General features: G+C 47.0%; 9 protein-coding genes across 9 annotated transcripts; 6 read left to right on the forward strand and 3 right to left on the reverse strand.

The window, feature by feature from the left end:
* Positions 1-282: 282 nt before the first annotated feature.
* On the forward strand, positions 283-3,281 carry SERLADRAFT_466907 (uncharacterized protein; the record flags this gene model as incomplete). Its single annotated transcript, XM_007318053.1, has 15 exons — positions 283-419; positions 476-604; positions 662-686; positions 738-770; positions 829-857; positions 910-1,014; positions 1,064-1,091; positions 1,147-1,273; positions 1,329-1,449; positions 1,506-1,557; positions 1,609-1,656; positions 1,716-1,721; positions 1,777-1,800; positions 1,859-1,887; positions 1,941-3,281. 15 exons carry the CDS (start codon positions 327-329, stop codon positions 3,012-3,014), a joined length of 1,923 nt encoding a protein of 640 aa, XP_007318115.1.
* A 149-nt stretch (positions 3,282-3,430) lies between these two features.
* On the forward strand, positions 3,431-5,035 carry SERLADRAFT_437723 (uncharacterized protein; the record flags this gene model as incomplete). The annotated part of the gene is made up of 4 exons (XM_007318054.1): positions 3,431-3,620; positions 3,677-4,078; positions 4,136-4,315; positions 4,380-5,035. 4 exons carry the CDS (start codon positions 3,431-3,433, stop codon positions 5,033-5,035), a joined length of 1,428 nt encoding a protein of 475 aa, XP_007318116.1.
* Positions 5,036-5,136: 101 nt separating this feature from the next.
* Positions 5,137-6,385, reverse strand: SERLADRAFT_388791 (uncharacterized protein; the record flags this gene model as incomplete). Its single annotated transcript, XM_007318055.1, has 2 exons — positions 5,137-6,110; positions 6,170-6,385. 2 exons carry the CDS (start codon positions 6,326-6,328, stop codon positions 5,697-5,699), a joined length of 573 nt encoding a protein of 190 aa, XP_007318117.1.
* A 681-nt stretch (positions 6,386-7,066) lies between these two features.
* SERLADRAFT_437725 (uncharacterized protein) lies at positions 7,067-7,550 on the reverse strand (the record flags this gene model as incomplete). The annotated part of the gene is made up of 2 exons (XM_007318056.1): positions 7,067-7,294; positions 7,359-7,550. The coding sequence occupies 2 exons, from the start codon at positions 7,548-7,550 to the stop codon at positions 7,067-7,069; spliced, it is 420 nt and encodes a 139-aa protein (XP_007318118.1).
* Positions 7,551-8,727: 1,177 nt separating this feature from the next.
* Positions 8,728-11,410, forward strand: SERLADRAFT_466917 (uncharacterized protein; the record flags this gene model as incomplete). The annotated part of the gene is given in 15 exon segments (XM_007318057.1): positions 8,728-9,015; positions 9,078-9,123; positions 9,199-9,387; positions 9,403-9,784; positions 9,846-9,898; positions 9,953-10,062; positions 10,113-10,121; positions 10,189-10,219; positions 10,377-10,420; positions 10,524-10,637; positions 10,710-10,759; positions 10,818-10,932; positions 10,992-11,009; positions 11,070-11,103; positions 11,156-11,410. The coding sequence occupies 15 exon segments, from the start codon at positions 8,878-8,880 to the stop codon at positions 11,203-11,205; spliced, it is 1,383 nt and encodes a 460-aa protein (XP_007318119.1).
* A 104-nt stretch (positions 11,411-11,514) lies between these two features.
* On the forward strand, positions 11,515-14,128 carry SERLADRAFT_355921 (uncharacterized protein; the record flags this gene model as incomplete). Its single annotated transcript, XM_007318058.1, has 9 exons — positions 11,515-11,671; positions 11,732-11,854; positions 11,910-12,097; positions 12,148-12,544; positions 12,603-13,050; positions 13,105-13,277; positions 13,336-13,752; positions 13,809-13,907; positions 13,958-14,128. 9 exons carry the CDS (start codon positions 11,576-11,578, stop codon positions 14,009-14,011), a joined length of 1,995 nt encoding a protein of 664 aa, XP_007318120.1.
* Positions 14,061-17,045, reverse strand: SERLADRAFT_355923 (uncharacterized protein; the record flags this gene model as incomplete). The annotated part of the gene is made up of 14 exons (XM_007318059.1): positions 14,061-14,488; positions 14,548-14,667; positions 14,723-14,781; positions 14,840-14,954; positions 15,013-15,111; positions 15,171-15,282; positions 15,341-15,407; positions 15,463-15,616; positions 15,670-16,040; positions 16,096-16,236; positions 16,293-16,488; positions 16,544-16,706; positions 16,758-16,832; positions 16,885-17,045. The coding sequence occupies 14 exons, from the start codon at positions 16,908-16,910 to the stop codon at positions 14,345-14,347; spliced, it is 1,842 nt and encodes a 613-aa protein (XP_007318121.1).
* Positions 17,046-18,403: 1,358 nt separating this feature from the next.
* On the forward strand, positions 18,404-19,039 carry SERLADRAFT_466920 (uncharacterized protein; the record flags this gene model as incomplete). The annotated part of the gene is made up of 2 exons (XM_007318060.1): positions 18,404-18,705; positions 18,829-19,039. The coding sequence occupies 2 exons, from the start codon at positions 18,521-18,523 to the stop codon at positions 19,037-19,039; spliced, it is 396 nt and encodes a 131-aa protein (XP_007318122.1).
* A 1,242-nt stretch (positions 19,040-20,281) lies between these two features.
* Positions 20,282-23,491, forward strand: SERLADRAFT_355924 (uncharacterized protein; the record flags this gene model as incomplete). The annotated part of the gene is made up of 27 exons (XM_007318061.1): positions 20,282-20,465; positions 20,525-20,558; positions 20,612-20,643; positions 20,691-20,702; positions 20,751-20,809; positions 20,860-20,883; positions 20,939-21,090; positions 21,139-21,252; positions 21,313-21,330; positions 21,390-21,402; positions 21,453-21,589; positions 21,645-21,695; positions 21,748-21,924; positions 21,982-21,989; positions 22,052-22,081; positions 22,139-22,167; positions 22,220-22,319; positions 22,371-22,466; positions 22,521-22,552; positions 22,653-22,678; positions 22,733-22,822; positions 22,878-22,904; positions 22,959-22,977; positions 23,028-23,096; positions 23,150-23,172; positions 23,233-23,418; positions 23,475-23,491. 26 exons carry the CDS (start codon positions 20,381-20,383, stop codon positions 23,366-23,368), a joined length of 1,593 nt encoding a protein of 530 aa, XP_007318123.1.
* Between the last annotated feature and the right edge of the window lie 199 nt (positions 23,492-23,690).

Genomic DNA, 23,690 nt, shown 5'->3' on the forward strand with positions numbered 1-23,690 from the left:
TTGCCCAATTTTCAGTGGCTACCGCACGTGATACGAGCTACAACGAGTTTCGAAAAAAAGAACTCGGCGTAAGCCATTTGAATTTTAAGTGAGCCGGCCGGCCCCGGCCTTCCGTCCGAGCGACGCCGGTTTTCAGTAATTCAGCGTAGTGTCATCGGCGCCCGGCGCTGTTCTGGCTTTGTTCTTGTGCGTCCTTGGCTGTGGTTTCCGTAAGTTGGCCGGCCAGAGTCCGCCTCACCGCTCTTGTCAGTCCCGATTGTAACAGCCTTCAGAAAGGGCAACGCAGCAGACACACCACTTTTACTCACTCACGACCAGCTACGATCATGTCCTCGTTAACAACGCCAACGGCGTCGGGGACACCTTCAGCGACTACCTCTTCAGCAAGCAGCTCCGTTCAGGCTCCAGCTAACCTCAAGGTAATTCAAACCTTCCAAATATCACCGTTATATCATCATACTGAACATTCTTGCAGGTTATCGGGATTATCCTCGCCATCGCGAGTGGTCTTCTCATTGGGACCAGTTTTGTCTTCAAAAAGAAAGGATTGCTGCGCTCGCAGGCCGGGCATGCTGCGGGTGAGGGTGTCGCATATCTTAAATCAGTAAGCATATGACAATTTTGTGGGGTTGTCTTCGGTGTCTCTAACAGTAATACGAAGCCACTATGGTGGTTAGGCATGACAAGTAGGTTTCTATTTCCCCTGTCCTTTTTGTCAAGCCGCTAACCTTCCTCAGTGATGATTCTCGGAGAGCTCTGTAATTTTGCTGGTGCGTTAGCCTTGATTGCAAACATGTCTCAGCATTGCCACTTATCTTAAACTATTAGCCTATGCATTTGTCGAGGCACTGGTTGTTGTACGTTAAACACTCTCATCTGCGGTCTTTTCCACTTATTTGTCGGTTCCAGACACCTCTTGGTGCTTTATCTGTTGTAATATCTGCAATACTTTCGTCAATCTTTCTCAACGAGAAACTCACTTTTTTCGGCTGGCTTGGCTGTGGGCTTTGTATCGTAAGTCTATTCACTCAGACTTTCTTCTGTGTACTGAATAGCTGTCTAGATTGGATCTGTCATCATCGCTTTAAATGGTCCTGATTTGTGTTTCTGGCTGAGACTACTTCTGACGCACTTGTATTTATCCAGGACCACAAGAAAAAACAGTCAGCCAAATCGTAGAATTCGAAAAGCTCTTTATTGCCCCAGGGTTTTTAGCGTATGCTAGTACTATGATCGCCATTTCGCTTTCTATAGTATTTTATTTTGGGCCGAAGTTAGTCATTTGTCTTATGCATGTTTACTGTGCTGACCGCATCGTATATCGGCAGGTACGGGAAAAAGAGTATGTTATGGTATATTACGGTATGCAGTACTATTGGTGGCATCAGCGTTAGTGTCACCACAGGCCTTGGTTCGGCTATCGTGGCGACTGCAATGGGAGATAATCAGGTATGGTACATAGAAATCGTGTGTGTATGCACCATCTTACTATCTTCTCTGTGTAGTTCAACCACTGGTTCATATATTTCTTGTTTGCGTTCGTAGCTGTAACTCTATGTTCGCCCGTTTTCCTGGTCTGGTAATTCGTAACTGACAGTAGTTGTATAGTGACAGAAGTGTATTATTTGAATGTAGCCCTTGCATTATTCAATACCGGTAAGTGCGAAATCATCCTCTGACGGGAATATAACTGATTATGTTTGCAAAAAAAATAGCCATGGGTATAGTCAATTTCTTTCTAATAATTTATCACTCAATAAATAACACACTCTACAGTTACTCCCACTTACTACGTTATCTGTGAGTCCCCCTCTATGTTTTTGGCCTCGTTCACTTTCTGATAAAGATTCGATGCTAGTCACATTCTGTTCCATGGTCACAACTATAGTGCGATCAAATAGGTTTCCTTTCATAATGTAGTTGCTGATGTTTATCCATAGGTTCTTTTCCAAGGGTTGAGCGCCTCTGTTAGCCAAATTATAACAGTAGTCCTCGGCTTCCTAACAATCTGTGTGGGCATCACCATCCTACAAATGTCCAAAGTCGACCCCACTCAGCTTTCCAAGCTCGACCGACGGTCAACGATTCTACTACAAGCCTCTCGCCAGAACACCGAAGCGGAAGAGAAATCTATAGCTGGCACAGAGGAGCCGGGTATCGATGCACTTCGCGGTTCGTTTGGCACGGTGGGCAGTATTATACGTGCGAGGACTGCGAGGAGATTGAGTCAGTCGACGCGCGGTACCAGCTCCCTTCGTTCCCGTTCTGGCGTGCTGTATAGACCAGCTGGTGATATGGAGCAAGGACAGTGGTCGCCCGGGCACCACCCTGACCCTTCCCTGGACGGGATGAAGCGGCATCAGCTGTATGACGCGCCCGTACCGAGAGACCCCGAAGTAGAACGGGTGTCTTCCTTCTCCTCAGCCTCCACCCCCCAACCATACAGCCCTCGCCAAACCACCATCAAATTTGGAGCTGAAGATCTCGTACATTCATATCATATTCCCGGTACGGGAGATGACAGCGCGACCCACGAGCGCCGAACTACAGTCCGTGAAAGCCCCTCGCACACAGATATCAAATCGCCATCCCCGCTATCTTACCCTCCGACGGGTCCGGTTGTCGCGCCTGCGACGCCGACGAACCCGTTCTCGCAGTCAGTGCCTATACCTCCGCGCATGAACGATGAGCCCATAGCGCCTAGATTGAACACCACTTTCGCGAGCACGAAACCCAGCGATCCCTTCCGGTCACCATCCTCACCCATCATGTCTGCTGAATCCTCGACGACTGAGTCGTTGGGAGGCGCTCCGCGGTGGTATGGAAGTGACGAAGAGACTAATAATTCCTCGCGACACTCTGGCCGCGGTGCAAGGAAATACCCTCGTGGCGAGGATGATAGAGAGGAGAGCATGAGTCTGTGGCGGGCTCCGTCTATAGACGAGGATGAAGATGTTCATCAAAACCAGGGTGGAATCAGGCTCGTGAAACCTAGCTCGAGTACGAGATTCTGATAAAGTGATACCTATTTCCACTGGCGTATCGAACGGACATGAGAACTGCGGGTCAGGATGGTTCAATACAAACCTTTGCTTGGAATCGGGTGTTGTTAGTTTTTCTGGACAGTCGCGGTACATGTAAAGTAATTATGGGTGGCATATAGGTATTTAATGCGAGACCTTTGTTTTTCACGCGTTATCTCTTGTACTGCGTCTACGACTTTTTCTTTTTCTTTCTTTCTTCCCTACGAGACATTCGGAATGGACGCGTTTCGTTGCTTCGAAATCAGTCCAAAAGTCAAAAGCATGTGACTTGCACGCGGAATGCATGTGACCGTGTTTGTTCATTTGTGGCCACCATCCCAAATTCTCATCTGAACCAACCGCACGTTCAACTTTGTCTCGTTCCCGTCTGCTCTCACTTGCCAACGATGCTGAGCTCGCGCCCCGTATCGGTGAGACTTGACTCGGATGCTTACAGTATGGCGAGAACTCCTGCAAAGGCACTCCTCAAGTCCCGCGGTGCTCTTCAAGAAAATGCGGTCCACCACGCATCCGCCACCGTCAACGGCAAAGGCAAAAAAGCGCTGCAGCAGACACCACATCATCCCAATACCATCCGTAAGTGCCTCCTGCTGCCACATATCAGGAAAACCCGCCTGAGCTTCGCGCCGCAGAGCCCGAGCGTCTTTTCAAAGACCCGGGCCACAAGCAGCCAGGCCTGTCCAAACTAGCCATCGCCGCGACGCAGGCGCCATCCCGCCCTCTCGGCGACAAGACGCCCTTCCCCAACCGCATCGCCAACCACGCCACACCCCTCCCCGCGACCGCCAAAATAGCCAAGCCCCTGCTTGACGTCGCCCCCAGCCTAACGCCCACCCTCCGTCCGAGCTCGACTAGAAAGCATATCCGCGCGCCTCGGAGTGCTGTGAAGAACTTTGAAACGCCTGTGACGGGAGGCCAGCATTGGGACGTTAGTGATATCAGTATCGCGAACCCTGATGTCGCATCCAATGCAAACCAGTCGGTTGACGAGGAAGACTATGATGAGATTGAGTACATGCCGCCCACTGCAGTCGGTGCGTCTCACTTTGTTCTCTGACGAGTCTGCTTATCAATCGTTCTGTCATACTCAGAACTTCCTTATGAGCCGCCTTTTGAGTTGCCGGATTACAAGGAAGTTGGCAGAACCATTTTGACACTATCTCAATCCTATATCATTGAAGACTTGCCCGAATTTGATAACGAATTTGAGCTTGGTCCGTCGGATATGGCCAATTTTTTCGCGCAGGAGGATCTATTATTGCCAGACTTGAGTACGTCCATTTGACATAATCCTGTAAATGTGGTGAGGCTGAATCCTAACTATCTCTATCACAGAAGACGATAGTCCTTTCCAGCAGAACGCCTCTAAAAAGACTAAACCATCCGATCAACGCGTCGTTGGCCAACGGGAGATCACAAAAGCGAAAGTGGACCCCAGGCCTATTAGTCGACCCGCAAAGCCTATAACGTCTCAGACATCTTCCACAGTAACCAAACGCCCACCCATCGTCTCCAGTCGAGCGGCTTCCACTACCGTAAAAACAGCATCAAGTCAAAGGACGGTGCCCAGTTCGCTTTCTCGTCCTGGCACTGTTGCTTCTGTGAGCAGAGTGACTCGTCCGGCTACCAGTGTGGGTGTCATAAGGCCTGTACGCGAGCGTGCGGACACGGTTTCTCGTCTTGGGACAGCTAGGCCAAGAGATGGTCCAACAGCTATCCCGCGTCCTGCAAGCACCGGAATGAATTATAGGACCACAGCGACTAGAACGACTAGCCTGGCGACAGCCAGGCCAGGTCCTACGAATAATAAACCAGTTCCAACCGCAGGACGATTAGGTGGCATTGCGACGAAGGCTTCCTTGAAAACACCCGCCCTCGTACCTGCGACGCACCGCAAAGCCAAAACGGAGAGTAGCCTGTTGGAGACTAACATGTTCACCGTCGTAGAAGATGACTGGATGGCTGAAGACGACTTCAAGTTTGCGATCTGAAGCTCCCAAGCGTGCATTGCATTGCTACACTCTGTCTATCGCAATGGGAGGAGACGTGTAATATAGATGCCCCGGAGCAAAAGCTATTATGGAGATAAGTTATCTAATCGCTTTGTAACTTGTAACACATTCCACCATCACCACATCCACTTTGTTAGAACGACCTCCTGCAACGTTAGCCGTGAGACTGCTCCATCTATCCTGGCCTATAGATACGTCACCTTGGGCTTGCCCAGGTCCGAGTCCTTGGTGACCTGTCTCGTGGTGACATCGGGGATAAACCGCCACCACCACTGTGACTGCAATCATGGCTGGGATTCAAAGATTCAAAGGGGTGTGTGCCATGATGTATGATGACCGCTCGTGTAGCCATCAGCGGGACTACGACGGTTTGAAGATTCTGATGTGATTGTTGGCCGCTCATAATTAAATTGCTAATGGCGAGTCCGTCTGATTGCAATTTATCCAAATTGCGAAGAGGAATGACACGCCGCAGTAAGACGGTGGATGCGTTGTATGTACATGGACAAGGAGTCCACATGTTGGCTTTAACGTCGTGACATGAGTAATGATTACTCTACGCATTTCGTGTTGATATGGCCCTTCATCATCGTACGAAATGCGGTTGGAATGTCGGTGACTACAGCCAGTAGGGGCAAGCCTAACTCCGAGGTGCGGACTTTGCACCCAGAAAAAGCAGTCTGACGGCAGCAACGAAAATCAAGATTGCCAGGGCAAGAATGAACAAGGCCAAGGCGCTCATGACAGTCTCCCGGGTTCCTAGAACCTTGGTGATATCTGAGGACTGTAGAGAAAGTTCGCTTTCGGGATGTGCAGAAGCCAGCTCGAGCTTCAGGATGTTGTCGATGAGTTCAGCCCAGCTATCGTCGTTGAGCACCACTGGCACGTATCCCCGATCGCCAAAGCCGCGGGTATCAAAGAATAGGGCGAACAGTCTGCATTGAGTCGTCTTTCCTTGAGCGTTGGTTATTTTGAGAACGCCAGGCGGTGTGTTCCCTACATCTACCAGCTCTGTCGAGAGATCGAATTGCTCGAGGATGCTGATCAGGACATTCTGAATATGAAAGTGACGAATTGTAGCAAATTCTTATCATATGGCAAGAGAGGACATACTGAGTAGCCCATATCTTTGATCGCTTTCCTCCCATAAGCTCTCCTTCGACCTTTATATGCGACGATGATGTGAGGGGGAGGGAAACCATGATCGGCTGAGACGTATCGTGTTTGTGAGTTATCCAGACATGGAGAGTTCACTGATGATCGTTGTTCCATTGTGCGATACGGTGGTTGTTCTGCAGAGTTGTGAATGCTCTGAACCGTGGTCGAACGTGAGTACTTTCGGGAATAACAGTACTTAAAGCCGACTACACATAAATAGCGAATCAATGTGTTTGTATTCTTTTACGCCGACTCCTTATCACCCTTCACTGCCTTGTTTTCTGATACTGGGAAGGGACATTTTTTGTTCGGCGTAGAGGAAAACAAAGCTTCGCCTTCGCTAGCAGCACTATGCTTCCTGTCTTTGGCAGGGAGCTATGATGGACTTCTAGATAGTAGTGAAAGCTACAAATATGTCTGTTCACTTGTCTGGTAACGAGAAAAAAATAATTCAGCCTGTCAATCAGCCGGTCAGCCAGCATCATATCATCTTTCCAGTTGTCATAGACATGGTCATTTTTGAAACGAGAAGTTGACAATGAGAATATTGCTATACATGTACCATACGAGTACAACATTCGATAATCGTGATCAGATGGACTGCCCAACCGTAAGAAAAAAGAAGTACTGTACATTAAGGGCATCGATGTGTCTAAACGAGGACGAAGCAACAACACAGCTTGGAGATCATTAGCATTGGAGAGATGACCATCGTTGTAGCGGAGGAGCGAAGGGAACAAAGTGTTGCTCTTTGATGCTTATGGATCTTCTAGTTCGACGATTGTCTGTCCCATCAGATCATCGTTATCATTAACATGATGATCATGATAAAATCAAATGCAGAATCAGCACTCACGTAGTCACGGTGAACTTGAGAGATGTGAAGATTATATTTAACTTTACAGCATTGCCAACAAGCTCTGGCCAGCCACGCTCATCTAACAAAACCAGTCCCTCATCTTCTTCTCCGTGGGTCCGATAAAACATGGCGTATATGGATACCTCGGGCTTATACCTAAACTCAGATATCCACCAGTCATCTTTGGTAGCAAATCTGTTGATGAACAACTCCACAGCTTTCTGATGAAGAGTGTATGTACTGGTCAGCCGTGACCAACCAGAAGAGGGAGAACAAGTGGCTTACTCTGTAGCTCATGGTCTGCAGTGCATTTCTACCAAATGCACGCTTCTCGCCACGGCACGTTGCGATGACCTGGGGAGGCAGCGCAAGAGAGCTGGATACATAGTCGTGTAAAGTGGTTAGAGCCGCGACGACGTCCTGTGGGATGGTAGCTGCTTGGGACGATTGCCGTCCTGATTCAGTCATTGGACTCATCGTTGAAGAGACGAAGCATGAGAATGGTGGCCGCTCCTCCGTTAGAACGTGTTAAGGCGTCAGACGACATCGTGATGAACACGCCCACACCGGCTGGAAGTTCTCGCAGCAATAGAGTCGCACGTCTATATTCTGCATCGCAATTACTCGTATCGTGGATTTGGCTATGGCAACTCCAAATGTGCACTCTCTCAACGGTCTGATGGCGTAGTTGGTTATCGCATCTGTCTAACACACAGAAGGTCTCCTGTTCGAGCCAGGGTCAGATCACTATTTTTTCTCATAATCCTAGTTGACCAGGAAGGCACCAACTTGAACGGAGAACTTGGAGCCTATCCAAAGACCTTTTTCAAGGGGCTAGCTACCTTTGGCTATTTGTATTTATGTCTCGTATTTGCAAATAACACAATACACTAGAAGTCGAAGTGAGAAACGTGTAACAAGGATGTTATCAGTCTTGCGATCTGTGGCCTAGGCTACGCTTATTATAATAGTATGCTCTTGATTATCCGGGTCCGGATAGGTGACTACTGAGGTCGTCGAATGGGCGGCGAGGTTGGCTGCATACAACGAGTCTCCATAAAGCAGCTTGTCCTTGCTACAGCAGTATAATGTGCGCTGCGATTAAGGGCCAGGTACTATATACTCATTAGGTCAAACTCAAAGGCGCTGTAAGCTGCTACAGGCACTGTTTGATGATGGATGATCATGACTTGTGACTACCATGGGTAAGTCAAAAGGCAGGATATATCCAATCTGTGACTTTCCTCTTGTACTCCCTGTCAGATGCTGTTAGGCCACTTATCACCAGGGGCTAATACCTCGGTTCGTTGTAAGTACCTGCTATTATAGTACGTACGAAATGCTCGAGTTATAGTATGAGTCTGCCGAGGCGCTAGTATCCCGGTTCCGGCAGTGCCACTGTGCCTGGTATGAAGACACGATATCCTCAAGCAAGCTCGACAAATAACGGAAAGGCTATGTAAGTGCTGCATCAGACGCACGACGTTGTCATTGTCACTGTCGAATACTGGAAGCGATTTGAGATGGATACCACTAGGATCGCTGTCTCCATGGTGTCTCGAAGATAGAGTTCTCCAAGGAATTTGCTTCCAAAAAGTTTCGGGCATTTTGGTAACAAAAAAAAAAAAAAGCCGGCGGCCAAATTGTATGGAGTAAAAGATGATCGATCCTTGTTTTGTCCGAACAAAATGGTCCGAGCCCAAGAGGGTGCTTCGCTGTACATACGTGGGATGTTCTTAACGTGAAGGGAAGTACTGGAGATGAACCCGTTCTGCATCATTCGCTCTTCATCCAGCAGTCAACCATGGCTGGAAGGAAAGGTCATGCTCACTCAGCCTCTGAGCCTATAATGCTCCAGCCTCTCGACAAGACTCAGAAAAAGAACCAGTACTACGACGAAGATGCTACACGGGTCAGCAATAGGATCGACGAGGAAATCAGGGCAAGTATCCATCCTTGTTGCTTCAGTTCTGCAAAGTGACACAGCGAAAATGACACTTTTAGAGAGAGTCCGCTAGAAGGAAGGAGTCACAGAAGAGAGAAGTAAAGGGTACGGACAACCCTCTCGCTTCTATAATCGTCCAAAAACTCGCCACTGACTTTGGAATGATTACCGGATGTCCAGTCATGCTTCTTGGACAGGCAGAGTCAGGCAAGTCCACGCTGCAGAAGCAGTTCCAGCTGTATTACGCCTACCAGACACTCGACCGCGAGCGGCCTTCATGGCGTCCTGTCGTATACTTCAACGTTATCAAGGCCGTTCGCATGATCCTCGATGAAGTAGACTACGAGCTTGCATCAGCAGCCAACGAGGATGCAACCACCGAACTTCCAATAGCCCATGCCCTCGCTCCTCTCGGAAATATTGTCGGAGAAATAGCGCAACTTCGTAGCAAATTGCTTCCTCTTGTTGCGATCGAGGACTCGCTAGCATCTGAACTTAGTGGCGGGATATCTCTTTCTGGAGGGAAAACTGGTGCTTTTGTCCGCGCGGGATGGCAAGGTCTTGTTCTACCAAGTCGTAGTCGGTCATATACCGACTCGCGAAACGCCTCTGATCCCAAGGCTGCCGCCAACTCTGCTCATGTCACGAACCTAGCTTCCAGGACGCTTGCGACTGCACACGATGATATAGACGAGCTATGGAAGCATCCTGCTGTGAGAGTTCTCTTGAACAATCGCAAGTTGCGACTAGACGAATCTGCCTCTTTGTGAGTCCAGAATCCTCAGAGGCCTTTTCGTCAAAATCCTTATTTCCATCTTATATCATAGCTTCTTGGACAACGTCCACCGTGTTTCGGAACCAGACTATTTACCTTCTACCGGTACATACATTTACACGAGCATTCATGCATCACCGTTCACTGACATCTTGACAGACGACATTCTGAACGTTCGCCTGCAGACTCTGGGAGTGTCGGAACATGCCTTTGATATAAGTCTTTATGGTGCACGGTACCTCTGGCTTATGTATGACGTCGGTGGTGCAGTAAGTCCTCCCACCACCCTTCCCTCATTTGCGTGTCTCATTGTTCCCAGAGAGGACAGGCGAGTCTGCGGACATGACTCTCCCACCACTAGTATGCTAACGATATATTGACATGCTTTGATATAGAGGCACACGTGGGTACCATACTTTGATGATGGTAAGTGATACTCCGGATCTTTGATGATCATCATGAGAGCTCGCCGTTGCTGTGTGCGACATTGCTCTGGTGCGCCTTTGTCAGGTTGTCAACTCTTTGCATATTCATCATTACATCCTGTGGTCATGCATCTGACATATTGATCCTTTTTATGTAGCTACTGCTATTATCTTCCTTGCGCCCATCAGCGCTTTCGACCAGGTGAGCGTCCCTCCGATCAATCCCCCCGGCAGCTCCCGTGATCACCTTGTTGACTTCCTTCTGTTCCCAAATCCACTCATTGTCCTCCTTATTCGCTCATCAGTACCTGGAGGAAGACACTCGAACAAATAGGATCGACGACTCTTTGCAGTTGTTTACAGCTATATGTTCCAATAAGCTGCTCAAGAATTCCCACTTGGTGCTGCTCCTGAACAAGGTTTGATACCATCCCATTTATGTACGACCCAATCATTTGTCTGATGAATGTTGTTTCGTTTCATTGTCATAGGCTGACTTATTAAAGAAGAAGCTTCAAGATGGCGTCCATGTTCGAAAATAGTGAGTACTCTCTGTACAGGATATATGATGTGCGGCCACTGATCGCATGACGACTTAGCATTACCTCTTACGGAGATAGGCCAAACACATACGAGGAAGTGTCGGAATATTTCAGAGCACACTTTATTCAGGTCCACAAAAGAAACGACATCTCCCATCGCTCTCTATACATTGTTCGTACTACCTTCTCACTTGCTTATCATATCATATATTCACGTGTTATTCCCCTCAGCACTTCACTTCAATGCTGGTGAGTTTCCCCGGCTGTCTTTGGTGAGGTCTTCTTTTACTTACTTTCCGACGATATCAGGATATCAGAGCTACTCAAAATATTATTGTTAACGGTATGTTAGTCGCATCTTCTTTCGCGTTAACCATCCTGACTTCACTATACAGTGGGAGAGGCTGTTATCCGTTCTCATGTAGCTAAAACTGGACTCGTTTGATCATTTCCTCTTGTTTCTGGTAGCTTCCTTCATACTCCTAACGATCTTTTTAGACAGTTCACTTTGGTTTGGTAGTGATTATTTAATGCCCATTTACATAGGTTTACTCTTACATTATCTCCCCTTATCCGATTTACGATTGCATGCATTACTACGATATATACTGGATCGCTATCGCACAATCCAGTAGTTTCTTGACTTCTCCCCCCGTCTTCCCCTAAGCTTTGCTATGAGGTGCACGTGCCCTACTAACTGTGGGAAAATTGCAAAAAGTCCATGCCAAAATTTAGATAGTATTGGCAGCAAGCTGAGATCGCCTCGTTTTTTCCTCAAGGCTCAATACGCTTTTTTTTGCCTTTGATCTACCAGGATGTCGACGAGCGGATTGAAGGCGATTGCGCCGGTGCCCACAGCGGCTGACTTTCTGGACATCGTGCTGTCCAAGACACAGCGAAAAACACCAACGGTATGTGAACCAGGTCTATATACCGAGGTCCAACTGATACTATCGTTCTTTTCACTGTAGGTTATCCATAAGAACTTCAAGATCAGCCGGATACGAAATTTCTATATGCGCAAGGTCAAGTTTACGCAAGACTCATTCGATGAAAAACTCTCTGCTATACTCAGCGAATTCCCTATGCTCGACGTACGTTCACCATCGTTTTGCAGCCTTCATAAGGACTTATCGTTTTCGCCTATAGGACCTGCACCCCTTTCTCTCTTCCTTGATGAATGTACTCTATGACAAAAATCACTACAAGCTCGCCTTGGGCCAACTTCGCACTGCACAACATCTGATTGATCAAGTAGGGAAGGATTATGTACGACTACTAAAATTTGGTGATAGTTTGTATCGCTGCAAGCAGCTTAAGAAGGCTGCTCTCGGACGGTCAGTCGAGATTCAGCACTGTCCTAACGTCATCTCACGATCGAGCATAGCATGGCCACGGTCATGCGCCGCCAAAAAGATCCTCTTGCGTATCTGGAGCAAGTTCGGCAACACATATCTCGTTTACCAGCGATAGACCCCAACACCCGTACCCTCCTCATTTGCGGATATCCGAACGTCGGCAAGTCGTCGTTCATCAACAAAGTCACGCGTGCAGATGTGGACGTCCAACCCTACGCCTTCACCACAAAATCTCTGTTTGTCGGACATTTGGACTACAAATATTTAAGATGGCAAGTCATCGACACGCCCGGAATTCTCGATCACCCTCTGGAGGACATGAACACGATCGAGATGCAGAGTATAACAGCCCTTGCGCATCTGAAGAGTTGTGTATTGTATTTCATGGATCTAAGCGAGCAATGTGGTTATACCGTAGAAGCCCAGGTACGTTCCGTTTGATTTACCGTAAACAAGCTCACGCCGACATGGACACGATGATTAGTGTAAACTTTTCCATTCTATCAAACCTCTTTTTGGCGGGAAGCCGACATTGTTGGTCATCAATAAAATCGATGTTACTCGGCTGGAGGACTTGCATGCCGACAACAGGGCCCTGGTTCAAGAGATCATCGATGCGGAAGATGTACAATGCGTACAGGTATCGTGCTACTCGGAGGAAGGAGTAATGGACGTGAAGAACAAGGCCTGTGACGCTCTACTAGCCCATCGGGTTGACCACAAACTCAAGGGGACGAAGATCAACTCCATCATCAACCGTATACATGTGGCCCAACCGAAAGCGCGAGACGACGTGGTTCGCGCACCCTTTATCCCTGAAAGCATCAAGGAGCGGAAGAAATACGATAAGAATGATCCAGACAGGAAGAGGTTGTTGAGGGACATCGAGCTGGAGGAAGGTGGTGCCGGTGTGTTTAATATTAACATGAAAGGTATGTTCGTTATGATATGTCTATGTGTTCTCCACCTTACTGATCGATTAACAGAGGATTATCTCCTTGCGGACCCGTCCTGGAAAATGGATATCATGCCTGAAATTATGGATGGTAAGAACGTAGCGGACTTCATAGATCCCGATATTGCGGATAAATTGGAGGCTCTGGAGCGAGAGGAAGAGAAGCTGCAAGCTGAAGGGTTCTACGAGAGTGAAGAAGACTTGGTATGGTCCATATTGTTCCTCACTGATTATCTTCTGACGCCAATTTTCACCGGCGTAGTTTGATTCCGAAGACGAACGGGAGGCAACCGAAGCGCAGAAAGCACTGGCGCATAAAATACACTCGCAGAGCATCAAGAAGTCGAAGAAAAACCAATCTCGCATGCCTCGGACGGCTGGTCTACGGACGCTCAGCGAGCTCACTACGGAGCTGACAAAGGCTGGCTACAATCCAAGCAAAATCGAGGATCGGGCTGTAATGCTGGCTAAGGTGCAGGGCGCGAAGAGGAAGCGGGCAGATGGGGAAATGGATGTGGACATGGAGGACGGCGATGGCGAGGAGGGTGACTGGATGGACGTCGATGGCGAAGAACAGACGCCAAATAAACGCGTCAAGGATAATACCGGCGCTATTATTGCAAAGAACAGGAGAAATCCTCGCACAAATCGCCAACTCGCTGGTATGCGAGACGAAACAGTACGTCTCAACGGCTTCTTATTCTTCCAAAATTCTGTTAATGATTTGTTTTACAGCAAGCATCAAAGGCTATCAAATTGCGTAACCTTGGGCAAAGAGAGCGCAACATGCACGCCAAAGCCGGCGAGAGTGACAGAGCCATTAGAGTTAAAATGGTCAGTTTATCTTCAACTACTAAATTCACCCCTTTGACAAATCGTTTCAGCCCAAACATCTGTATGCTGGTAAACGGAAAGGTGGCAAAACCGACAGAAGATGATTATATCACTGATCATCGATTTTTTCTACATATTGTTTGCTTTCACGTCTTCTGGTGTATATCACATCTATATTCCACTATACAGTACATATACATCCCAGCCATCAAGACAGAGCATATATATGTTGCTGACCACGAAAAGTAAGTACAAAAAAGGTGCACAATCGTGCAGAGAAGTCAATAATAACGTCAAAATCGTCTCTCGTCATATGGTATCATGGATAAGGAACGCCCTACGACAGTTCCTTGGTTAGCCGTGAATCGTAATATATCTGGTGTGATAGGTGGGGGGTTTCGCAAAAATATTCCCAAGTAAGCTGAACTGGCGAAGGACTAATCCCAGTCAATAGAAATGCCGCCAGGTCCTGGACCGACGATACCGATACCACGACTGGCCTCTCGTTTCAGCCAGTTCCAAGCGCGCTTGTCGTCCTTCAGATATGGTTCTAATCTGTCACGGCATTTCTGATTATGATCCTACAAACACGCAACTATAGTCAAGGCGGTGATAACAAATCGATACGAAAGGCGCTTACTTTAAGCCACTGTTTCTCCTCCTTGGTGAGCATGTTGTCTTTCACCATTCTTGTCTGAATGGGAACACACGTCAAACGTTCAAAGCCTAGCCAGATGTCACCGTTGAATTCTCCTTTGGTCTAACACAAATGAATGAGCATTTAGTGTCTTCCGATCAACCTTGGAAATACGTACCTTGACACGCCTAACGGCGAGAGCGGATTCAATGCGCATTCCCCACTTCCCTTCAAGGTCTACAGAGTTTCCGACAATAAGCGGAAGTTAAAAGGTTTACAAAGAGATGTGACTTACAAAAGCCGGGTTCATTAGTAATAACGTGGCCTGGGACAAGAGGCACGCTGCTAGAGAACCCGTGAGGACCCTCATGGACGTTCAAGAACGAGCCGAAACCATGTCCTGTCCCATGCTGCGCATCGATTGTGAGTAAGGAAAAGTTGCGATAGTAAGCAGCCTTCGTAACGTACGAGGTAATTCAATCCATCCTTCCATAGTGCACGACGAGCCAATACATCTAGCTGAGCCCCAGTGGTTCCTTCGGGGAAAGTTGCACTATCTATAGCAATCTGGGGTGATTATTAGTCAAACGTCACTAAGCACTGATATAAAAGGTATGTTGACGTACATGCCCCTGTAAAACTCGTGTGTATGCTTCGCACTGGTCTTGTGATGGTCGTCCAAAATGAACTGTGCGTGTAGTGTCGCATGTCCCATCGCGGTATTGACCACCAGAATCGCTGATGGAAGTAGTTAATGAATTGAACGACATCCGTAGGATTGTGAGATGTGACTTACTTTAAATATGGGGTGTCACGATCGATCATCCGAGCAGTTGACTTCGAGGGTGAGTAATGGGGTAGAGCTTTTGGAGATGTGTCAACCGTTTGGAGGAGTCAATAGTAGATGGAAGCACCAACCCGCGTTAGGCCCACTAGCAGATATATTCTCATAGGCAAGTCCCCAATAGTGCTTGTTCTGTCTCCTGTATTCAGTCAGGCGCCAAGCAGCCTCATATTCGGTAATGTCATATCCTTGCTGGATTTTGTGCTCCAACCAGGCGAGCCATCGAACCTGAAGGAAACTTGGTTATTGTGAATGTATGACGTAGATAGCAATATACTCACGTAGGCAGCACCATCACGTATATAAGCTCGCCTCATGCCCTCGAGTTCGATTTCGTTCTTGACTGCTTTCATGCCATCAACCATAGATGGAGCAACAGTGTATCGAAAGTGCGTGAGCATCAACGAGATTGCGTAAGATGTTTCTGGGGAGATGAGTAGTTTGCCTTCGCCCCATTCTCTGCGACGGAGGAATGTCCATAAATCGTTGTATTCTTTCCTCTCGACCCCAAGAGCATTGAGATAGTCTTCAGTTTCATCCGTGACTTTAGAAGAATCGAGGAAGAGCACTACTTTCTTCATAGAAACAAAGAGGTACGAGCAAAAAAGAGGATTGAAAGGTATATCGGAGCCACGAAGGTTGAGCAAGTAGGCTACGAGTGGGCGTTAATTCATCCCATCCAACCATTTGTCGACGATAACACGTACCAATAGAAGACAAGGAGCTTATCAGTGTACCAACATGCATTTGCGCAGCGGTAGGCGGGTTCTTGGAATAAGATGGCACAGCGGCAGGCTGGGTCTGGATCCAATCACGTAGGGCAGTCACCTTTGCAGCAGCTTCACAGCCTACCCACGGAGATCATGATTTATGTACGGAATGAAATATAGGCATTCGAGCTTACCGGTGAATTCAAGAGATTGAATGAATACAGGGTCCTTGGATCGTAGGGGCTTATCTTTCCAGACGAGATCCATAAAATTCTGAGGTGGATAAGCCAGTTTCGAATTCTTGCGATTAAGCTGCGAGCTCAGCCGCGTTGCTGTCTCATGCGATATCATGCGGGCATCTATTCCGATCTTCGAGTCTTTTACGCGGTCCTGTTACAAAGAAAGTTTATAAAGTGACGGTGAATGATTATTGAGAAGAACATACAACGAGCCATTCAACCCAGTCCTTGGGACCATCAGGGGCTCCCGCAGGGATCAAATGCCAGTTGGAGTCGAGTTCTTCCCGAGCTTGTAGCCAGTATCGTGAATCGGTGACCAGATAGGCCTGAGTCTTTGATATGATTGCTTGCCCGGCACTGCCTGTAAACCTACAGCGACTGTCTGAACATCGTATAGCTTTTTTAACCCGGTCGACTTACCCAGAAATCCATTCCCTACGTTTATCACTAGCAGCTACATACTCAGATTGATGGGCGTCCTCACTAGGCACAACACTATGCACAAAGGATATATTAGGAAAAAGGTATAAGCTATGACAGGACTCACTAGTAATCAAGATCAGCTTTTAGCATCAGTTTTCTAACTTCCTCTAGCCTGGGGCTGGTGTTGACACGTTCTTTGATGGACTCGACATCGTTGATCTTACGGTCGAGGGCGGAACCGACCAACGTACTTGCAGAATCGTTGGCGTAAAAAGGAGGGCGTCTACTCGCACTAGACTTGGAAGAGTTACGAGAAAAGGACTGATAGAGTGGAGGCCGTGTTTCTGAATTCAATGACTCTGCTCTATCCATCATCTCGAGCTGCCTCTCTTTGGCTTTCCCCAGTCCCCAACCGTAGCCCCATTTCGATGACTTCTTCGACTCGCTGCGCTCTAAGCTTGGCGGAGTAATATTTTGTGGTGCAATCTTTGAACGACTTTGGTTGGGTAGGGAGGGTACATCGTATACTTCAGAGTCAGAGTCAAAGGTCAGTTTCTCTGCATCGGAAGCCAGTGTCTGTGTGGGAGAGTAAGATCCGGTGCGCACGAGCTTTGCAGAACGATGAGAGTGCGAAGATCGAGCATCAGAACGTGGAGAGTTAGCATCCGAGAGTTGAGAGTTAGTTCCGGAGCGTTGGGAACGGGATTGTGAGCGCTGAGAAGATGAGTCTGACTTTTCAGAGTATGAACGGTAGATGGGCTCTGCCTGCTTTCGCGACGACTTGGAGAAAGGAAAGCACAGCGGTGGAGGGGGTGGAGGGGGAGGAGGCGGCGGAGGGGGAGGCATGATCGTTAGAGATGGCGGAAGGCAAGAGCTAGCAGTCCTTCGCTGGCTGCCTTTGATGTCAAGTTTAGAGCCGACTCACACGAGGCAAAACGGTGACCTGGCCTGCTGTATATGCAACGAAAAGATTTCGCATCCGTGTCGCCTGACATGCCTAATTGCGGAAATCGTGAGAATCAATTATGTAAGCCCATAGCACTCCTGCGAGTTTCAAAACACCCGGGCACACCATCCTGAAGGTCATCGTTTTAGATAGCCGGTCGGCCCTCGGTCCTGACGGTCTATTAGAAGACGTGGAGAAACCTTTTACCAACTGATTGCATTCGGTTGGAAGGCTGACTGTGGACTTGCACATGCCACTAATGTACTGCGACGTGTCCTTTGGGCTGCCCTAGACACCAACAGGCCTAAAATTACACACAATGAAATCAGCTGCAAGTTCTAGCTAAGCGGTCGAACTACTTAACTCGTCTCGACATTCCGCAATCCGAAGGGAATCTTCATAACCCCACAAGTCCGTGTAATGCGGGTCAACATTTGGTCCATTAGGACTGGGGTAAGTTCCCTCGACTCTGGTGTTAAGTAGGATTTTGTGAATAAGTATCTGACAGTCCTGTCAATCTGCAGGGTTCATCAAACTAGCCGGACCGCGAAGCTACATATCCTATACCAACATGGCTGTTGAAGTACCACAATCAAAGGACCCACTCATGAGAAGATCCGATATGAAAGACACGCTGAAGGAAGAAGATTATTATTACGCTGGAAGATAAATAAAGCAGTGTTTACATTGGGTTTGTCGTGGAGTTCCATTTTATGCAGACCCAATATAGTGAACTGCGGCCAGCTTCGGAATGAAAAACCCTTGGCTGTTGTATAGGGAGCTCCGAGAGTAACCGATACTCACAGGTCATAAGATGAGAGTGAAATTGAAAGTAGTCTTAGGTGGAGGTGACGGCAGAGATATTACGAGGCCAGCCAGAATTATCAAAACGTCATGCGACTGGAAACCTATATACTGCCAGTGGATAGACATAATCGCCTTGCAATCTAGCATCATATATGCGCATATTCTGCTCGAGGGGGCCGAATTTCATGACAGGTCGAGATGTATCCGCGTTGTTAGTGAGGCTTCTTGATTAAGTGACATAGAAAAGTTTTTGACAATGCGTAAGTTATTCTGAAATGCCAACGCTGTACAGATGGAGTACATTTACCTGTTAAGAACGATTCCAAGGAAACAACGAGGCATCGTACTATTCCCATGGGTGTTCATACTGTTATACGCCACCTATATATGGGCTGTCCTTGGAATCCAAGGATATGAACTGCAGAGAACATATCTACCCTCCACCTTGACCTTGGCACCACCATGTACAGCCCACATCACCCCCGATACGGCTGAAATAACAGTCTACTCAGTGGGTACAAGCTGACAATATGCCCGTACTGCATGGGTTACGGGGTTATTGTCTGTTCAAGTCGAACTGCATTTGAGTTATCAGATTGGGCTTTGAATATAGATAGAACAATAACAAGGGAAAGCTCAACAGTTGTGACTCACGAGTGCCAGTGTAAGCATACAGATGTTTAAAGGAATATCATGATGAGGGCAGACGGAACAAGCGTGGTCGGCTCAGCAGCTATGTTGCAGTCTGTTTCACCGACATTCAAGGTCATGAATGACGGCCGATTGAGGACAACATAACCCCTAACCTAGGCGCACAATGCTCCCGAGCCTGTACCTGAATGGTATCGTTTCTTGTGGTGCGGCCAGAAGTTGAACATCTATGCTTTCCGAGTCCTCGAGACGATACGAGAACGTTTGATACCCCAGATGGGGCCCCAGTTACACAAGAACATTCGTTTTTGGATCACGAAGTGGGGTAATATGGGGAACTTGCTTCTCTACCTTGAAAAAACCGCATGTGAAGTGTGGTAGGGCATTCCCAGTTATTCCTGGACCAAAGTAACGCAGGAAAGGCATCAAGGCAATCAGCGCTGGTCGATGTGAGTGGAAAGTAATGGCCTGTTTCAGTGTTCACCGAGCCTTGCTTATCGTAATCTCTCCGAGGAGTCCAATCCCGACTGGCCATAATTCAGTTCTAAGATGGCCTCTGAACTCAAGAGGAGAAAATCCGGAGAAAATACACGCCCTGCGAACTTTCCATTCTTACGCCACCAACCAGCGGTCACTATACTAAGCCACTTAAGCGACTTAGTACTAAGTTCGAAAAAAATAGCCTCTTCGTCCGAGTCAAATGATCAACCTTCTTCTCCAACAACTTGGATTTCACACAGATAAACACTCGCCTGCGTGTTACAGATAATCTTGCGAGTAGCTTGAATACCGTCACCATGCAGCGCAACCTCGCATTCATGATGGCGGCCATTCCGTGCATTGTGGATACGTTCGGTAAGATAGCCTGGGTAATTTCGGTGCAGTAAAGATGGTTCTTCTTCTTCTTAGCACTGGCTGAATAGTTCCGGAATGGTTCGGTATATCTTCGTTGCAACTGGGCTGGATCTATTCGGCCCGTCTGTTGCCTCTCCGAGAAGAAAAAATCATCCTGGTTTCTCATGTTTCAACTAATTCTTGTCCTGGTACCGCTATCCTTTCTTTTCGTACCTTATTCTCATCAGAATGGGTAAACCTCTCTGCAGAATTGCGCTCCACGATATCCCGAAAAGATTCGGGTTCAGTGTCGGGTCTTAAAGCAGTCCTTCACTATTTATCATTCTCTATTCGACGCCCTCATCCACCTTTCAACGAAAACATGGGTGCTGGACCCGCTGTAGTTTCGAGTGGCACTACTGCCTATACTCATCTTCTCGACCCGAAACCATGGTTCAAGAATACGCGTATGTGATCTCAACACTTTGCCATACGCCATTTTTTTACGGGCCCTCCCATCTTTCAGGTGTTCTCATATTGAACTTTTGGATCGTGCTAATGCAAGTAGTCTTGACGAAAACAAACAAATTCATTTAATGTTGCAATGTTGCAGGTTGATAACGTCTACGACTAACGGTTATGATGGTGAGTCATGACGAGTAACCGTCAGGTTGTAACTTAACTTTGAATAGGTAGTATGATGAGTGCGTAAGATCCCAGGTGTGCTTTACTACCGTCTGATCCTGTGACAGATGGTTTGCAGTCATTAACACAATGGAATGTTGCATTTGGCTATCCTAACGGAAGCAAAGTACGTGATAAACTCGTCGTAGTCTTCCCTCAGCTAATAATCCTTAACAGTTGGGATTACTGAACGCAATACAAGTAGGCAATTTGATAATTCTACCACAGTTTTGGTTAAATTTTTGCCTTGGTCTAGAACATCGGTTCTCTGTGTGGTTATCCATTTGCACCATACATGGCTGATGTCATGGGGCGAAGATACTCAATAATATTTGGCGCGAGCTTGATGATTGCTGCCACTGTCATTCAAACTGCCAGCCAGTCAGTGCAGATGTTTATTGGCGCACGGTAATAACCTTGTCAGGTTATACGCCATTATTACTTACATATTGTCAGTTGGCTGATTGGATTTGGGTTGACGTTTGCTGCAACTGCTGCTCCTTTGCTTGTGACTGAGGTTGCGTATCCCTCCCACCGTGGTCAGGCGACATCCATGTACAATACGCTTTGGTAAGTCAACTGTGGTTGCTTTTAATGAAATTCATCGACTGATATCAAGTTCAAACTTAGGTATCTTGGTAGTATCGTGTAAGTCCCAGAAAAACTTCCACCTGTCTTTACTTCTAAACCAGTGGCCGATAAAACAGCGCGGCTTGGACTGTGAGTGTTTACAAAGCATTTCAAAGGTTTCACTGATATCCTTGATATAGACATATGGAACTTTCACCGTTCCTAACAGTTGGGCTTGGAGAATCCCATCTGCACTCCAAGGTTTGCCCTCGGTCATCCAGGTCTGCTTGATCTGGTTCGTTCCCGAATCTCCTCGTTGGCTCGTTAGCAAGGGAAAGTGAGTTTTCACGCGAAATAGCGGCTGATATAATCACTGAACTTGTTCGGGAAAGGGAGGACAAGGCACTCCAGACTTTGGCATATTATCACGCCAATGGCAATGAGTGAGTCTGATCGTAGATCGTCCACATTGTAAGGAGCTGACTCTCCATTCAGGAAAGACCCTTTGGTCGAGTATGAATTTGAAGAGATTAAAGCAGCTATTCGTTTCGATCGTGAAGTCGCTGCTAATGTTGGTTGGATGAGTTTGATCAAGAACCCTGGAAACAGGAAACGTATGCGTATCATCATCGCTTTGGCTGTTTTCTCGCAGTGGTCTGGCAATGGCTTGGTGTGAGTACTGTGGCTGTCTGAAACTCTTATTCTTTACTGATAATATCGATCATGTAGGTCTTACTGTATGCTTGGTTCATGTTTTAAATTTTACGTGTACTCATTAAGCTTTCTCCCGCTCCCCTAGACCTCAACAAGGTGTTCACGGATATTGGAAGTGAGTCAGGTTGTGAAATCTACCCTTGGAAGTCGGACTGATAATCCTTCTGTCTAGTCACTGATCCTACCACTCAATTGTTAATTGTAAGCATTTAAAAAATCGGTGTACTAATTCCGAATATAACGCGTAACATAGAACGGTCTTTTGAACATCTTCAACTTCATCGTCGCCATTGGAGCAGGTTTTTGCTGTGACAGAGCTGGAAGACGACCGCTGTTCTTGGCATCATGCATTGGTAAGTGACATCACCCCTTTTCCCCAGGGTATCTGCTAAGCCGTATATAAGGTATGATCGTGTTTTGGACTTGCCAAACCATCTGCTTCTCTATCGACCAGCAGACTGGCAGTTTAGTTGCGGGTCATGCGGTCATTGTATTCATTTGTAAGCCATAAGAACAATACTTCACTGGACTCACATTAATCATCATGTATGCAGTCCTGTTTTATGGGTTTTGTAAGTTTACTACCGTTCTCAGTTTCATCTTTGACTGACAAGTAACTTTGACAGACGATGTTCGTAGGGTATTCGTTCATTCAAGCAAATTGTATTAATTTGATTATGTTCTAGCTTGCCTTCACTCCCCTGATTGTATCGTACGTATCTGAATCTCTTGAAGGAGAGACATTGGCTGACGAGACACTGCATAGTTACACGGTTGAAATTCTGCCCTTCGCCTTACGTGCGAAAGGATTCATTGTGTTCAACTTCATCTTGTCGTTGTCACTTATTTTCAACCAGTCAGTCACTGTTTTACTGTGTTAAAGGGTATTTCTCTTATGGTTTTTGCCCCAGATACGTGAACCCTATCGCTCTTGAGGCGTGAGTACCTTTGTATCATTATTAGAGCTACGCTAAATGACATGAATTACTTAGCTTGCAATGGAAATACTATGTAAGTTTGGCATGACATGGGGTATTTTCCTCGGCACTAAACGTCTTTAGCTGGTTTACCTTTTCTGGCAATGTTTCGAGCTCGTCTTTGTCTACATCTACATTGTGGAGACCAAGAATGTAAGCTTCCGAAGCACTTCACAGCTGAAAGAAACATACTAATGCGACAACAGCGAACTTTGGAAGAAACGGCCGCGTGAGTATATTTCATTTACTTATGCTTTTCCTCCTCATGGTTTCCTCTTACGTTCTACAGTCTTTTCGATGGCGACGATGGCTTAGCCCAGATTTCCGAGAGAGCTGCAGTGAATGCCGGCATCGCCCATCACGCGGATGAACGTATGGAGGAGAAGGAAAGCAAATCGGAGTCCATCGAAGTTGTTTCCAACTGATTGACCCACCTGATATGGCTGTGGACTAAGAGATATATGGACATATTTTAGTTGCGTTCTATTCCTCTAAGTGTATATGAATGAATTATCGATGAACAAGTATTAGAGGGAAAATATAATGCTCAGAGTGTGTGGCACCTGCAAAGTTCAAACGATGTGATTTTCTAGATATTCGTTGGGAATTTTGAATACCTTTTATTCTGACAAATTACTTAGAACCAGCAGTGGCGATGAATGCGTAAGTTGCCGAATACTTCATGGCGTTTTTATTTATTTACATAATCTAGTTTTTGTTATTTTTTGTTCTCCGTCTTTTCCGTTC

Source organism: Serpula lacrymans (assembly GCF_000218685.1).
Source record: "Serpula lacrymans var. lacrymans S7.9 unplaced genomic scaffold SERLAscaffold_6, whole genome shotgun sequence".
Classification (NCBI taxonomy): domain Eukaryota; kingdom Fungi; phylum Basidiomycota; class Agaricomycetes; order Boletales; family Serpulaceae; genus Serpula; species Serpula lacrymans.